The sequence below is a fragment of the Denticeps clupeoides genome, chromosome 2 (assembly GCF_900700375.1).
Source record: "Denticeps clupeoides chromosome 2, fDenClu1.1, whole genome shotgun sequence".
NCBI lineage: Eukaryota > Metazoa > Chordata > Actinopteri > Clupeiformes > Denticipitidae > Denticeps > Denticeps clupeoides.
Window position 1 is genome coordinate 3051074 of NC_041708.1, and position 14779 is coordinate 3065852.

General features: G+C 42.8%; 2 protein-coding genes across 3 annotated transcripts; one reads left to right on the forward strand and one right to left on the reverse strand.

Annotated features, from left to right (window-relative positions):
• Nucleotides 1–107: 107 nt before the first annotated feature.
• On the reverse strand, nt 108–6611 carry pelo (pelota mRNA surveillance and ribosome rescue factor). Its single transcript, XM_028969982.1, has 12 exons — nt 6410–6611; nt 5833–6076; nt 5643–5733; nt 4623–4786; nt 4425–4485; nt 3661–3822; nt 3328–3374; nt 3179–3252; nt 2992–3063; nt 1136–1210; nt 952–983; nt 108–806 (listed from the first exon to the last, which is right to left on the reverse strand). Exons 1-12 carry the CDS (start codon nt 6448–6450, stop codon nt 715–717), a joined length of 1155 nt encoding a protein of 384 aa, XP_028825815.1. The 5' UTR covers nt 6451–6611; the 3' UTR covers nt 108–714.
• Nucleotides 6612–9175: 2564 nt separating this feature from the next.
• Nucleotides 9176–14683, forward strand: rsph3 (radial spoke head 3). 2 transcript variants are annotated; one of them, XM_028967328.1, is made up of 8 exons: nt 9176–9712; nt 10752–10839; nt 10951–11080; nt 11412–11557; nt 11780–11983; nt 12772–12934; nt 13128–13214; nt 14288–14683. In XM_028967328.1, exons 1-8 carry the CDS (start codon nt 9609–9611, stop codon nt 14518–14520), a joined length of 1155 nt encoding a protein of 384 aa, XP_028823161.1. In that variant the 5' UTR covers nt 9176–9608; the 3' UTR covers nt 14521–14683. The 2 variants fall into 2 exon arrangements, with proteins under 2 accessions (XP_028823161.1, XP_028823170.1); XM_028967337.1 differs by lacking the exon at nt 14288–14683 and adding an exon at nt 13407–13569.
• Nucleotides 14684–14779: the final 96 nt, after the last annotated feature.

The window sequence follows — 14779 nt, forward strand, 5'->3', positions numbered from 1 at the left end:
ACATTTGGAAATCATTATTCATTCTGAACAGTTTCAGTTGGGTAAAATTGTATACTACGCGTTTGATCTGCAGAGGTTAAAAAAAAAAAAAAAATTCAGAGACAATGTTAGACCATGACCAATTTAAATTTAATAATGTTTAGTAATAGTTTTCTACGACACACTTTCAGCATTCTGTGTTATTTTTGAAAATGAAAGGAAGGCTTAAAAAAAAAAAAAAAGACGAGCACAGATCTGTGCTGCTACAGATTTCATTGCCTGCTGAAAGATATATTCTTATATACATTTAAAATAATGTACATATTTCACAAAATTTACCTGCATGTTTTATAAATCTTCCACATGATACACCTCAGATGCAGTCATATTAATGTCATATTAATTTTGGCACCAAAAAAAATTTTTTATCAAAAAGAGGTAAATAGTTGCCTAAACCAGGCTATTGATCGAGTTTCACCCCAATTACAGGCAACTGAAAGCAGAAGTCTGGTATTTTTCTGAAAACCAACCTCCATTATTAATAGAGCTACAGAGCGAATTCATCATACTTTGTATTAACTTAATCTCTCATAAACCACCGTCCATAATTCATTTGGAGAAGAGGCACCATGTCACCCCTTGTGCAGCTGCTACTGATGCTTGATAAAGCGTCGTCCTCTCACCGCGTGTGGAGGCGTGAGATTCGGTGACAGGAAGTGATGGAGATCGGCGGTGTCAGTCGGAGTCGCTGTCTTCCTCCTCGGCCTCTGACAGGCCAGCGATGGGGAAGCGCAGGATGGCTGCCACGCCACTCAGCTGATTCAGCTCTAGTGTGGGTGAAAGATAATACATACATACACAAACAAAATAAATATATACAATAAATACATGGTACTGAAAAAATGGAAGAGTACACATCTATAAATTTATACAGGTCTATATGGATTAAAATTACATTTAAAAAATACATACGTTCACCAGACACATGGAGGCTGGAAAATATTCTGCAGGAAGGACGGGGAAATATACTGAGTCAATTTGGTTCTTACATTCATGGTGCATTTTTCATGGCTTATTTTGCTCAGAGGCGTCTCTGATGTCAGTCGGTGGAAAAGTATTTTCACTCATATCATTAGTTCCCCCGTTTTCTGCGTACCTGACGGTCCCTCCGTTGTCTCGGACGCTGTCCACAAGTCTGACATATCGACTGCGCGTCGCCACCTCCTGATGTCTGACGAAAAGCGAAAGTGGGACCGTGTTCACCAACATTCACCATGAAGTATTCAGTGAATTAAGTAGATATGTAAAGAGCGCGTATTGTGCGCCACAGAACTTCAATCAGAAATATTTCTCGGGGTGACATTTGCAAACACTTGATTGTATATACAGTTGAGGGCAGAATTTTTAGCCGCCCAGGGATTATGGAACATTTTCCTGAACTTCTTCCCAACATTTGCGGCATTGATGAAACTTGATATAATCAAATCAACCAGTGCTTTTAGTAGCTTTGGTACATTTTGTAATAATATATACGTGCTATATATCCCCCAATTCCATTGAAGGACGCTGTGTAAAACGTAAATAAAAACAGACTAGAATGATTTCCAAATCCTCTTCAACGTATTTTCAACTGAATACAGCACAAAGATTTCTAATGTTCAAACTGAAAACACGTTCCAAAAAGCAGGGACCGGGGCAAATTTATGGCTCTGTTGAATCACCTTTTAACAAAACTAATTAAGCATTTGAGGACTAAGGTCTCCGTTGTCTTATTCTGCCCTTCATAACGCGCCACACATTTTCAATGTTAATGGACAGCTCTGCACCGCAGGCAGGTCCAACTTCATTGGAACTGGGGTTGTAGCAAAAAATGGGGTGATGTGAATGTTTGCTTTCAAAACACACTTACAGTAATGAACCAGTCAAGATTTGAAACCACGCGTGCAGCCAATCGGCTTCCTGACAACATTCAATCAGCATAAAGAAACTCAACGCTAAAGGAACAGGGCACTTGACAGGGACGACTGTTACTCACCGTACCAAAGACAGAGGAAATCAGTCTGGAGCTCAGAAAGAAGATAGTCGAGGCTCACGCTAAGGGGGAAGGCTACACTGCCATCTTCAAGCCATTCACAGTGTCTAATACCACCCTACTGCTGTAATCGTCAAGCACCAGGAGACAAATTCTGTAAGGAACACACCTGGCCGTGCCCGTATGAACGAGATTTCGAGAATAGTCAGAGATGTCAGTGAGGAGCCCCGGACATCTCCCAAGATGACCTTCTCTTCATCATGGTGGGCACAACTCAACCCCTCTACTCAAAGAGCGGCACATCAGAGCCTAACTGAGGTTCGCCCGTGAGCATATGAAAGGTAAAGAAGTGTTTTGGAAGTCTGTGCTTTGGTCTGATGAGACTAAACTGGAACTGTTCGGGCAACGTGGATGTTGCTAATGTTTGGTGAAGTAAGGGAGAGACCTTCAGCCTCAGGAACACAGTTCCCACAGTTAAACATGGTGCTGTGGAGCGGTTTTGCAGCCTTGTTCAGGTGCATGGCATCATGAAAAAAAGAAAATGATGACATGCAATAATCTGCTCGTAGTTCAGGCTTAGTTCATTGCTGGGTCTTCCAACAAGACAATAAGCCCAAACACACATCGAAATGAGTCCAACGGTTCCTCAAGGACACCAAAACCAAGAATCCTACTGAGAATCTGTGGCAGGTGCTGAAAATGAAGATCCATGATCGGAAACCATGCATTTTGGACCAGCTAGTACAATTTGTAATGGAAGAACAGTCCAAAGTCCCTCGGCAGACCTGTTCCAACGTAATAAATAACTACTATAAAAGATTGGTGACTCTTGACTTTTAATGGCCAGGGGGCTAATATTTTTTTTCTTCTTTCTCTGGATTATTTGTTTCCAAAGTGACAAACATTTGATGTTAATGGTCATTTTCATGGGAAAATGAAGGGGGGGGGGTCTCCTGGTTACCCGTGAGCCAGACACCCACCTGAACAGCTGATCGCTGATCAGCAGAATATCGATGGCCAGAGCGTCGCTGGCTTTCTCCACGTGAGCCAGCCTGCAACCACGAGCAAAAGAGTTTATTTAAGAGCCTGCTTTGGTGAAACACATTTACTGGCTGATAAAGCACCGCTTTCATCGGCCGTAATGGATTGTGGCGAAAAATATCTCACCCGTAGAAAGCTCTGTCGGGCTCATGCTGTAGCATCTTGTAGAAATCCTCCAAGGCCTTCACTTCTCCTGCGGCCTGCGGAACAGGGAATCAGGGGGTCAGCGGGCTGAATTGTAAGAAGCGGGGGGGACTAACCCGCAGGGAACAGACCTTGGTGTCAGACAGGCGACTGGTCACCGCAGGATCAGACAAGATTTCTGTCAGTAGACAAAAAAATAAAAAAAATCAAGTCACTTCCTAAACTCCAACACAATTTCAACTTACTGATCAAACACTTACTGGATCAAATATTACCAATGTTATGACAAAGGCTTGGGGTACGCTCAACAATAGTCAAGTTTCACATTTATAGATTTAAATTTTGAAGCTACAACAAAGTACTCCTTTATGTTCCTACAATACAAGCATAAAATTTGGTAATACCTTAACTAATGCAAATATTTGCACTTAAGAGCCAGAGGAAATGCATTCATTTTCATTCACCTTTGAGCGAATATTTGTGTCCAGAGGAGGAGTGCACTAGCATGAACTTAGGCCGGTTCTCCAGCAGGACCTTGTTGTCCTGTCTGACTGCCTCCTTGAAGAGATGGCTGATAAACTGGTCCTTCACGAAGCCCGGGCTGCCCACCAGCACACACTTGACAACTGAAGGATGAAAAAAGAAGAGTGAACTATAAAAACCGCATGGACGGGTAAAAATAGCCTAGCGGGTAAAATAAAAAAAAAAAAAAAAAAAAAAAAAAAAAAAAAAACACTCGCCTATGAACCAGAACACCACAAAGCCACAGGTTCAAACCCCACTTACTACCATTGTGTCCGTGAGAAAGACACTTAAAGGTCCCCCATCAAGAAAATGTCCCTTTGTGACATTACTTAACATTAATACAGGTTCCGCCAGCCTGTCTATGGTCCTGCAGTGGCTAGAAATGGCAATAGGTGTAAAGAGAGCTTTGGCCATTCTGCTTGGCTATTCAGAGAGCGGCAGCTCAGACGGTTCTCATATGTCCTCTTAAGGGGAAAAGTTACATGACTTCATGTCCGCACCAAACATTGTGGTTGGTGAAGAGTGTTGATGACGTCATTACCGCGAAATCCCGCTCAACTTCTATAGGCCGCTCTCCTCCTCGTCCCGCCCCTCTCGTCCTCATTAGCATTTAAAGCTACAGACACAGAAACTGCGCGTCCTGGAGAAATTACATTGTAAAGAATAACGCAAGAGCGAGTCGGCTGGCAGACGTGAGACTCACCGTCAAAGTTGATGTGACGCAGAATCCCCTGCATTACCGCCTCATAGAACCGCTCCAAAGCCTACATCACAACAGCATCATAAAATCACGCAGCATATTACAGAATTGTACACGCTTGGAATAAGCTATTACATTTTAAACACATCACAGATCCTTTCTGGAACCGCTGTGCTTTAATGATGTCCCTGCAGTCCGAACCTTCTCGTGCTGGGCGCAACTCCCTTTCCTCTTGCGCGGGATGGTGACCTCCACCTTGGCCCGGAGCAAGGTCATGGCAGGGGTGACCAAAACAATGTTGGCCAGGCCCTCTTGCATCACCACGGCCGCTACGTCCGCCTTCTGCGCGGGGTCACAGGCCTGTTCTGTGGGTCAGAAACAGGCCCAATCGGCTCTCTACCAACTACCAAGAAACAATTGGACTGAATCTGATCAATCGCTAGGGATGCACCGGTCTGATACGATTATGGGATGTTGCTCAGATAATGACTCAAAAACATCATAACGCTGGTGAAATCGCATGTTTTCGAACATGATGCTAATATAATGCTAAAATAACATACAGTTCAGGCCAAAAGTTTGGACACACCTTCTCATTCAATGTGTTTTCTTTATTTTCATGACCATTTACGTTGGTAGATTCGCACTGAAGGCATCAAAACTATGAATGAACACATGTGGAGTTACGTACTTAACAGAAAGTGGAGACCTGGCCTCCACAGTCACCGGACCTGAACCCAATCCAGATGGTTTGGGGTGAGCTGGACCCTAACAAGTGCTAAACACCTCTGGGAACTCCTTCAAGACTGTTGGAGAAGCATTTCAGGTGACGACCTCTTCGAGCTCATCGAGAGAATGCCAAGAGTGTGCAAAGCAGTAATCAGAGCAAAGAAACTAGAATATAAAACATGCTTTCACTTATTTCACCTTTTTTTTTTTTAAGTACATAACTCCACATGTGTTCTACCAATGTAAATGGTCATGAAAATAAAGAAAACACATTGAATGAGAAGGTGTCCAAACGTTTTGCCTGTACTGTATATATGTATGTTGTGTGTTTGTTTTTGTATGTTTTTTTGGCCCCCAAAAGTCAAGTATTTAAGGATGATAAAAGTTTTTAATCTGAGTTAATTCATTAAATCGAACACGATCGGTACGAGATCAAGTTGGACCGGTGCATCCCTAGTAACCGCACTGCACATATGATGTATAAAGAATTACCAATCCTGTCCAGCACGACACTGTCCCAGACCTTCTTGGCCAGAGTGAACTTCCGGTTGAGCTCTAGTTCAATGGTGTGGTAGGCTCCCATCTGGAAACAGAACAGGGTAGACAGCGGCGGCGTGACTACAGACGCAATCGGCATTTTCCAGGCGCCGCCATTTTGAGTGGGAATAGCCGGGTCTCTTGCCTTGACATACTGGTTCTCCTGTATGTTGGTCCCCTTCACCCTCAGCTGACAGGCCTGGGAGTCAAAGTCGATGGTCTCCACGCAGAGGGTGAGGGTGGTGCGGACGCGGGAGCTGCCCACGCTGCCGGTGGAGGACTCGGTCTGCACCTTCCTGATGGTGGAGGCCCGGAGGCTGTCGCCCACCTGCAGCAGGTTGTAGGTGTGCCACATGTCCTCCGCCTCGTCCGGCACCAGGGTCACCTGCCTGCAAACCGCACTTATTCCACCAGCACTACATATCCATGTTAACCTACACCTCAACGAATTTTAATTTATCAACATTTTTAGTAGCCTAGTGGGTAACACACTGGCCTATGAACCAGAAGTCCCAGGTTCGGACCCCACTTACTACCATCGTGTCCCTGAGCAAGACACTTAACCCTGAGTTTCTCCAGTGGGGGACTGTCCCCTGTACTGACTGCAAGTCGCTCTAGATAAGGTCGTCTGGTAAATGCCGTAAATGTATTTTTTAAAGCGATAAAAACACACGCTATTACACGTCAGGCTAACATTAACGCGACAACGCGCTGTCACCTACCCGGCGTTGTCCTTCTCGATGTCTTTATGCAGCAGCTTCATGGCCGGACTGGTCGTCGTGTTTCGCGTGGCCCCGAGATATTATTGCGGCATTAACGTGTCATACAACTGACACGGGCGCGGCATTTGTTTCTAGGCGACAAAAGAAAACACGCCATGCTGCGCCGCCGCCGAAGAGTGAGTCGCCACTCGACCACGTCGCATGTTCGTGACGTCACTTCCGGGAGCGAAAAAAAAAAAAAAAACACACTCTTCACCCATTTAAATTTACACTTCAGTAAAAGTACATACGTACCTTTCCTCAAGTGTACTTACAAAAAGTAAAAGTGCAGCGATTTACTGTGTTTTCATTGTCTAATTTCACTTCTGACGTCGAACGTTTAATAGATTGTAATTTCTTTGCCACTGACAACCATTAAAACGGTCATATATTCACATTTATTAGGCGCCCCTATCCAGAAAAAAACTTACAATCAGTTGTGAAAGAGATGGTTGATCACTTTTATTGCTTTTAATCTCTTTTTATCACGTTTATCGCTGAAAAATATTATAGAATACTCTGAAATGAAGGCTCTGGTCATGTTCTGAAGACAGGTAAGAGTAACAATTTCAGGGGGTCAAAAGGGAAGGATTTCATAAACAATTTTATTTCCCGTGCCATTTATTGCTCAGACTTGTGGCACAGACAATTCTATAAAACCATTTGGCCTATTTGAGCTTTATTGTCATTTCGGCTATATACATGTTAGAGAGTACATAGTGAAACCAAATAACGTTTCTCAAAGTTATAAAAAGTGACAAAGTGACATAAAGTGCACATGTGCGACAGACAAACTGGCCAACATAAAGTGCAAATGGGGGACACAGGCAGTGCAAGAGTAACATTTAACTAAAACATGTAAAACATGACTGAAATCATTGTTGTCTAAACTACTGAAATGAATAATAAATGTGCAAAGTAAAAAAAGTGCAAATATTGCTGTGCAAAATGGAACGGTGCATTAATAGATGATATTACAGATAGGAAATATTACTGAACATAACAAAGGTTATATTGTCCTGTTCAGGGACACAATGGTCTGAGCCTACAAAATACACACGAACTCCAAGTTTGGTTCCACCACCTGAGACCCGGTGGCTGTACGGACCTACCAAGACTTTGCAGCCAGCTGTGCATTTCCTTCTTGTCCAAATAAAGGTGCAGTTTAAAATGCATTAAAGTTCCACAATCAAAATAGCTATTTTTAAAATTAACTATATTTATTAATCCGTCCTCTGGACACCACAGCGTGGATCAAGTTATTTTTTATATCATCAGTTTTGTCAAAGAACTTTTTCAGCAGATCTAATGCACCAGCTGTGAAGTGTACACATCAAATCGAGATATTGATGTTAACAGAAGGTGTCCGGTGTGAGCCCACAGTTCGTCGGGGGCGTGTCATGCGTTGCTGTGGAGACATCGCATGAACGTTCGGATGCTGCACGCCGTCTTGGATGCTGCAGAAGCAGTGTCATGAGGGGAGAAAAGGTCAAAGATCATCGGTGGCAAACAAGAGCAGGTGAAGACCATCCATTAATTGTGGTCGGTTGTCCAGGAAGTGATCAGATCTAGATAAGGCTTACAGCAACGTAAGAAGATTCGATGATGAGTTCACAGTGTCTTCGGGTGTGTGCAGTCCTTTTATACTTGGCGAGTCTGGGTTGTACGCCCCCTGGGGCCTTGGTGGTGGAACGGCAGCCGTGACAGATGTCTGCAAATGCAGTCAAACTTGATCTGCAATAAAGGACGTTTACGCCACATGGTGTCTCCAAAAGAAAAAGTGCCTAATTTCTTCACTTTTCTGCCAGTAGACAGGAGACTCGCAGCACAGAGACAGCTTTTACCCCAGCGCTGTAAGACTATTCAACACACAATATTTAACTGTAGTTTTGTGTGCCAGTATGTCTTGTGTGTCCTGTTAGATGTCCTATACGTCTGTAGAGATGGTAGTCAAGTAAGAATTTCATTGTGCTTGGTACGTTGTACATATGGCAATAAACTACCATGACTTGAAAACCCAGAATCTGATTTATGCGGACAGATTTGATTTATCTATATTTAACTATAAAATTGTTACTCAGCCCTCTTAATATCTGGATATCGACCAACTGGATATGGATCAGACTTGCCTGGTTGCCACAGAACAGTACAAGCACTTGCCGAGCTCTCACATTTTACAGAAAATAAAAAACAAAAGACAGAGGGTCTGCAGAAAGTTGAAGGGGAATCTCAGCCTAATTGATCGCCTTGGTGATGGGTGAAGAAAAGAGGAGGCTGTGCTAGTGACATACAGGACAGTCACCACTTTATCATTAATACGTATTAGTGTGGCAGTAGCCTAGTGGGTAACTTACTACCACTTACTACCATCGTGTCCCTGAGCAAGACACTTAACCCTGAGTGTCTCCAGGGGGTGACTGTCCCTGTAACTACTGGATAAGGTCGTCTGATAAATGCTGTAAAAGTTAACCAGAATTACAATAAGTAAGCAGAGGACTAATCATTTCTACATATATACATTGTAGCAGTCAGTCAATATTGAGAAGGCCAGAACTGATGGTCAAATGATGATTTATTGAAGCCGTCCGTGTCATCAACCAACGTAAGAGCTAAGCAAGAGCAGATAACAATAATTACAATCACATGCACCGTCATGCACAGCACCTTACGTTAGCATATTTCTTTCCCTTAACATAACAAATCACGTCTTTTCTCACAAACATTACAAGTTGCTCAAATATACTTTAGTCATCGTTACAAACCTTGTTCCCTTATCAACTGATGCTAGATTTATTGCTTTCAACTTTTTCGGTTGTCCTTTTCTCTGCGTTCCCACTGAGCCTCTCCTGCTTTACCTCGCGTCTTCTGTCCTACCTCAAGCTCAGTTCCGTTACCGTACTTCCGCTCACAAAGGGGTTATCAAAATAAGAGCGGGTAACATTATATTCATGTAAATCTTATGTTTTTGGTCTTTACATACATATACACATTCGCATTGATCCATTGGATTGAGTGTGTACTTTTCACAGGTGACGCGGACGGTGACGTGCATTACGTGCGCGCGCAGAGTGGAGCCGGAAGTTGTGGTGACGGCGCCCGTTGCCACGGCGACAGCGAAGCGCCCGCATCTGGGGAGAATCTGGGGTACGTTTGGTGAAAGATGAGTCGAGAGGCCATGGCGTCACCTCAGAAGGTGTACACCTTCTCCAGCCGACCCAGGCCGCTCCAGAACCGCAGCAAATACCGCGACCCCGCCGTGGACCAGTGAGTTTTTAAATTCAGTTAAAGTAATACATCCGGAAGTTCGTGGAGGACGTGCAATTTCGCTCTTTTTTTTTTTTTTTTGCTATCTCGATATAACAAGTTGTTATTTGGAGGTTATTTTATAAAACTAATTTTGGTTAGCATCATGGATGAACGCATTTTTTATTACCTCTGTTAAGTTAGCGGCGAGTTATGTATTCAAGATTCAAGATACAAGATTCAAGATCGGTTTATTGTCAGTACAACAGTATACACAGTATACCGTGTATTAAAATAATATTTCACACAGACCCCCCATAGTGTAATAATAAAAAAAAAATATATATATATATTTATATACACACACACACTATACTAACCAAAACCAAAACTTAAATTCTGTACAGGTTATCTCTGTCAGAGCTCTCAATGCACTGCCATCACCAAAAAACTGATAAACTCAACAACAATACATTTCCAGCCTTATGCCCCTGATTTCTGCACATTTTGCACATTTGTCTTGTCTTGTGTGTCCTGTTTGAAATATCCAGCATATCCAAGCATCCTACATGATGTTGTCAAGTTGGGGGGGGAGTTACATCTTTACACGTTACATTTATGTTTTTTTAAAGTGAAGTTATTGTCTTGGTAAAGCACTGCAGCACAGCACACAGTGACACAACTCAATGTGTCCTCTGCATTTAACCATCACCCTTGGTGAGCAGTGGGCAGCCATGACGGGCGCCCGGGGAGCAGTGTGTGGGGACGATGCTTTGCTCAGTGGCACCTTGACGGATCGGGATTCGAACCTGCAACCTTCTGATTACGGGGCCGCTTCCTTAACCGCTAGGCCACCGCCGCCCCTGTATTCGGGCATGCATGAGAAAAACAAAAAAAAAGACACAAATCGATATAAGGCAATATTTTTTCAAATTGATTGAGGTGAGAATGGTGAGAAAATTAAGTCGTGATCTTAAGAGATAACAACTTTCGAAAAGTGTGAAAATGCATGCTCTCTACGGACTTCTGTAAGTTGACTCCTTTTATCCACGTGAAACAGAAACGAGGCTCGCGTGAATTATGGCAACGTCATGTATGACCGACGCGTGGTGCGAGGAAACACTTATGCCCAACACGCCTTACCTCTTGTGAGTTAACGAGCCACTTCAGGCTTTTCTTCTGCTTAATCATATTGCATTTCGCATATATATAATAACCAGCGTGTACAGTACAGCAGGATGATGGTCAGTGTTTGACAGACAGATCAGCTGGACACGACTGACCTTCAGAGGGTGCGAGAGGCCAGGAGGAAACGTGTCAAAGACGCGTTTTTACGAACCCGGAGCCCCGATCCGGTGGAGGGCAGGAGGCATGCCACCATCCAGACAGGTAGCCAGCCTCCTCCATTCACCCAACTCACACAGCCAATGAGATGAGAATCATCGTGCGACTACAACCTCCACTCCTGTAGATGGCGCTGTATGGCTGGGTACTCTGAATAACTGCCTGGCATTTCAGGCAGAATGAAATCGTAAAAACGTGCAGCAACAGTAAAGATCAAAGCATCTTGTATTTCAGCTGCGTTTTTTACATTTTCTATTAATTGTACAATATCGCAATATGTACAATACCACAATATATCATGATGTAATCGTACTGTGACCCATGGCACACTTTATTATTATTATTATTATTATTATTATTATGGTTATTATTCTAGAGTTGTATCTTGAGGAACTCAGCAATTGGATTGATGAGGCCAGTGTCGAGTGCCAAACCAACGCATTCACAGACACACCGGCCACGCCCCTGTTTGTCCCCGCCAAGTCTGGGAAGGACGCAGCCACCCAGATAGAAGAAGGAGAAGTAAAAACATGTTTTTCATTCCAGAAACGAGCATCTTAAACTCTTATTTAAATTAATACATGTAAAAAAATTTATTATTGTCCGGAGATACAAGTTCAATTCAACACACGGTAGACCAAGACCTCCACTACCACCTGCATTAATATAGGATTCATGGAAAAATGTCGAACATTTCATTTGTTCCAAATACTCTCTGAAGCCCTGACTGTTCCTTTCGTGCAGCTCTTCGACTTTGACATGGAGGTGCGCCCGCTGGTGGAGGTGTTGGTGGGAAAGACGGTTGAACAGGCACAGCTGGAGGTGATGGAGGAAGAGGAGCTGGCCAGCCTGAGGGCCCAGCAGCAGGCCTTCCATCAGCTGCGTAATATAGAGCTGATGGAGGTGCAGAGGCTGGAGGAGCAACAGCGGCGCCGCCGTGAGGAGAAGGTGAGAGGCGCCCTGTGTTTCTTTTTATTTACCCTGTTAGATGATCACGTAGTGGCCTAGTGGGCAACACATTTGCCAGTGAAGCAGAAGACCACCAAGTCCCAGGTTCAAACCCCACTTACTACCATTGTGTCCCTGAGCAAGACACTTAACCCTGAGTGTTTCCAGTAGGACTGTCCCTGTCACTACTGATTTTAAGTTGCTCTGGATAACCAGTCCAAAACGCAGCACAGCGTGCACAATATTAACACCGATAAAGACATACGAATTCAATACATCAAATTCAATACATTGACTACGAATTCAATACATTGAACAGGATAATGGCGTACGATTAACGCTGTAAATGTGAAAGTGAAGTGATTGTCTTTGTGAAACACTGCAGCACAGCTCACGGTGACACAACGGAATGTGTCCACTGCTTTTAACCATCAGCCTTAGTGAGCAGTGGGCGGCCATGACAGGCGCCCGGGGAGCAATGTGTGGGGACGGTGTTTTGCACAGTGGCACCTCAATGACTTGGGATTCGAACCGACAACCTTCCAATCATGGGTCCACTTCCTTTACCTGTTTTTGTTGAGTCAATCCTGCCCTTATTTATATTTAGCACAAATAGGGTTTACGATGGCGTAGCTCATTATTAGTTTATTTGCTTTAATTGTAAGGTGTGGGATTAGTTAGTCTCATCTGTGTGTGTGAGTGTGTGTGTGTGTGTGTGTATATATATATATATATATGAATCGACCTGGACTAATGTACTATTTCACTGTCCATCTTGTAAAATGCAGGAAAGGTGCATCCGAGAGCATCGCATAGTCATTGCAAAAGAGAAGGAAACCGCAGAGAAGGTGGCGGCCCGGGCTTTTGCCCAAAGTTACCTGAGCGACCTGTTGCCGTCAGTCTACTCCAGCCTGCAGGAAAATGGGTTTTTTTATGACCCAGTGGAAAGAGGTCAGTGTGAAACTCTTATCCTAATGACTGTTTTCATAGCTCTCATTAATGGCACATGAGCCTACATTTGTGCTTTATGATGCCAGCATTTATACATTTGATATGTTTCATTAGACAAACGAGTCTCACTGCTTTGCATAAGGAAGTATTCCCATGAACCGTGCATCTGAGATAATTCCATTTTGCTCCTTAGAACTGGAAACTGTGCTTTTCCCAACCCTCATGTCTGAAGTTAGTAACTGTTTGGAAAACCACTGTGTTGCCCGAACTACTCTGGACAGTGAGTCTTTATTTTTTTCTGAAGGTGTGGTGATGGGATTTATTGATTAGTATTAGTTCCATCTGGTAGGGAGGGGGCATGTTTCTGGACCGTATGTAGACTGAGCGGTAATTAAGGTGTTCTGTGAATGTTCTGTGATGCTGCCCAGTCCACTGCCCTCATATTTTAATTCATTTTTTCCCCTCCCTATAGTGATAATCCAGGATGTTATAGACCTGCAACTAAAGGCTGAAGTGAACACAGAAGGGAACAAAAACTAATGGCTCCTGAAAGATTTTTGTCCTTTAAAAATGTGTTAAGTCCTTTGTTCTAGCCTTTGTAACTTGCTGATAAATAAAGGACCTTTACAAAGTAAGATCATTGTGCTGAACATTCGTGAGTTTTGATCAGTTTTTCATCATTCACATTAAAGAATCAGGCATATTCAAGGCAAGGCAAATCTATCAATGTCCAAACTGTCTGGAACACATGGAGAGTATACGTCTGGACTGGTGTCCAGTCCAGTGTGCATTATGAATCCTGCAGGGTCGGTAACTGAGGACTGGCTCGGTCCTTTGTCACGTAAGATGTAACCTGCTGACAAGGCAACAATGGCTCTCTTGGATGTCAGCTATGAACAGCCAAAACCGTGTATGAAGGCTTTCACTGAAAACTGATCATCCAGGATGTGCAGGTCTGTTCGTGTTGATGTTATAATGTAGCTGGTACTGTAACACCAACCCCAAATTACTGTACTTTTAATGTGATTTAACTATGTCCTATTTTATTGTTGAATTAATCTTTAAGATGGTCTTTATAGAATCACATCCTTAGAATGTCTTCTGCCAATGCTCCACTGCATCCTTAAAAGATTATTGTTTCAAGAATACAAAAACATGACATATTTTATGAATTAAACAATAGATTATTATTTACTGGTTTTATTTATGGATGTGAATATTATTATTCTATACATACAAAATACCTTTAGCCTGCTACTGTCATTAGGGAAACCCATCTAGCTAGCTTTGTTGAAGAACCAACCATCAGAAATTTCCATCAGAATTAAATAATTCCTGTATGTGTTTCCTCAGATGAGATGGGGAGTTCTTGTAAGACGAAATCATATGGGGATGAGGCAGGCACGAAAGGCCATGAATGTTCTGGCATGCTGGACCTCAGCGTTTTCTCCATTTTTATGTCATGTTTCGTTCGCGTCTATCATTCTATTACACCACTGAATAAAGGTAAGGAATATTACATCATGTCAGTGTACAGTACAGTAACGGATTACATTTACTTTGTTAGTGTCCACGCTGCAAATTAATAACACTTAATTAAGTTAAGTTGAGTATAATCATATATTAGGTTAATGAGCAAGTATTATTTTTATCTAATTGTTGCAAAATATTTACACATATTTTTCCTCCCTAAAACATGTTAGGACTTCCGTCAGTATAACCTTGACATTTGGTTTGTTTAAAAAATTAATCTCCATTCATGTATTTTTATCAGATGTGCTAAAAAATACTTTATTGAAAACAACAAATTTGTATTCATGTATACGTTTCAACAGGATTACGTTT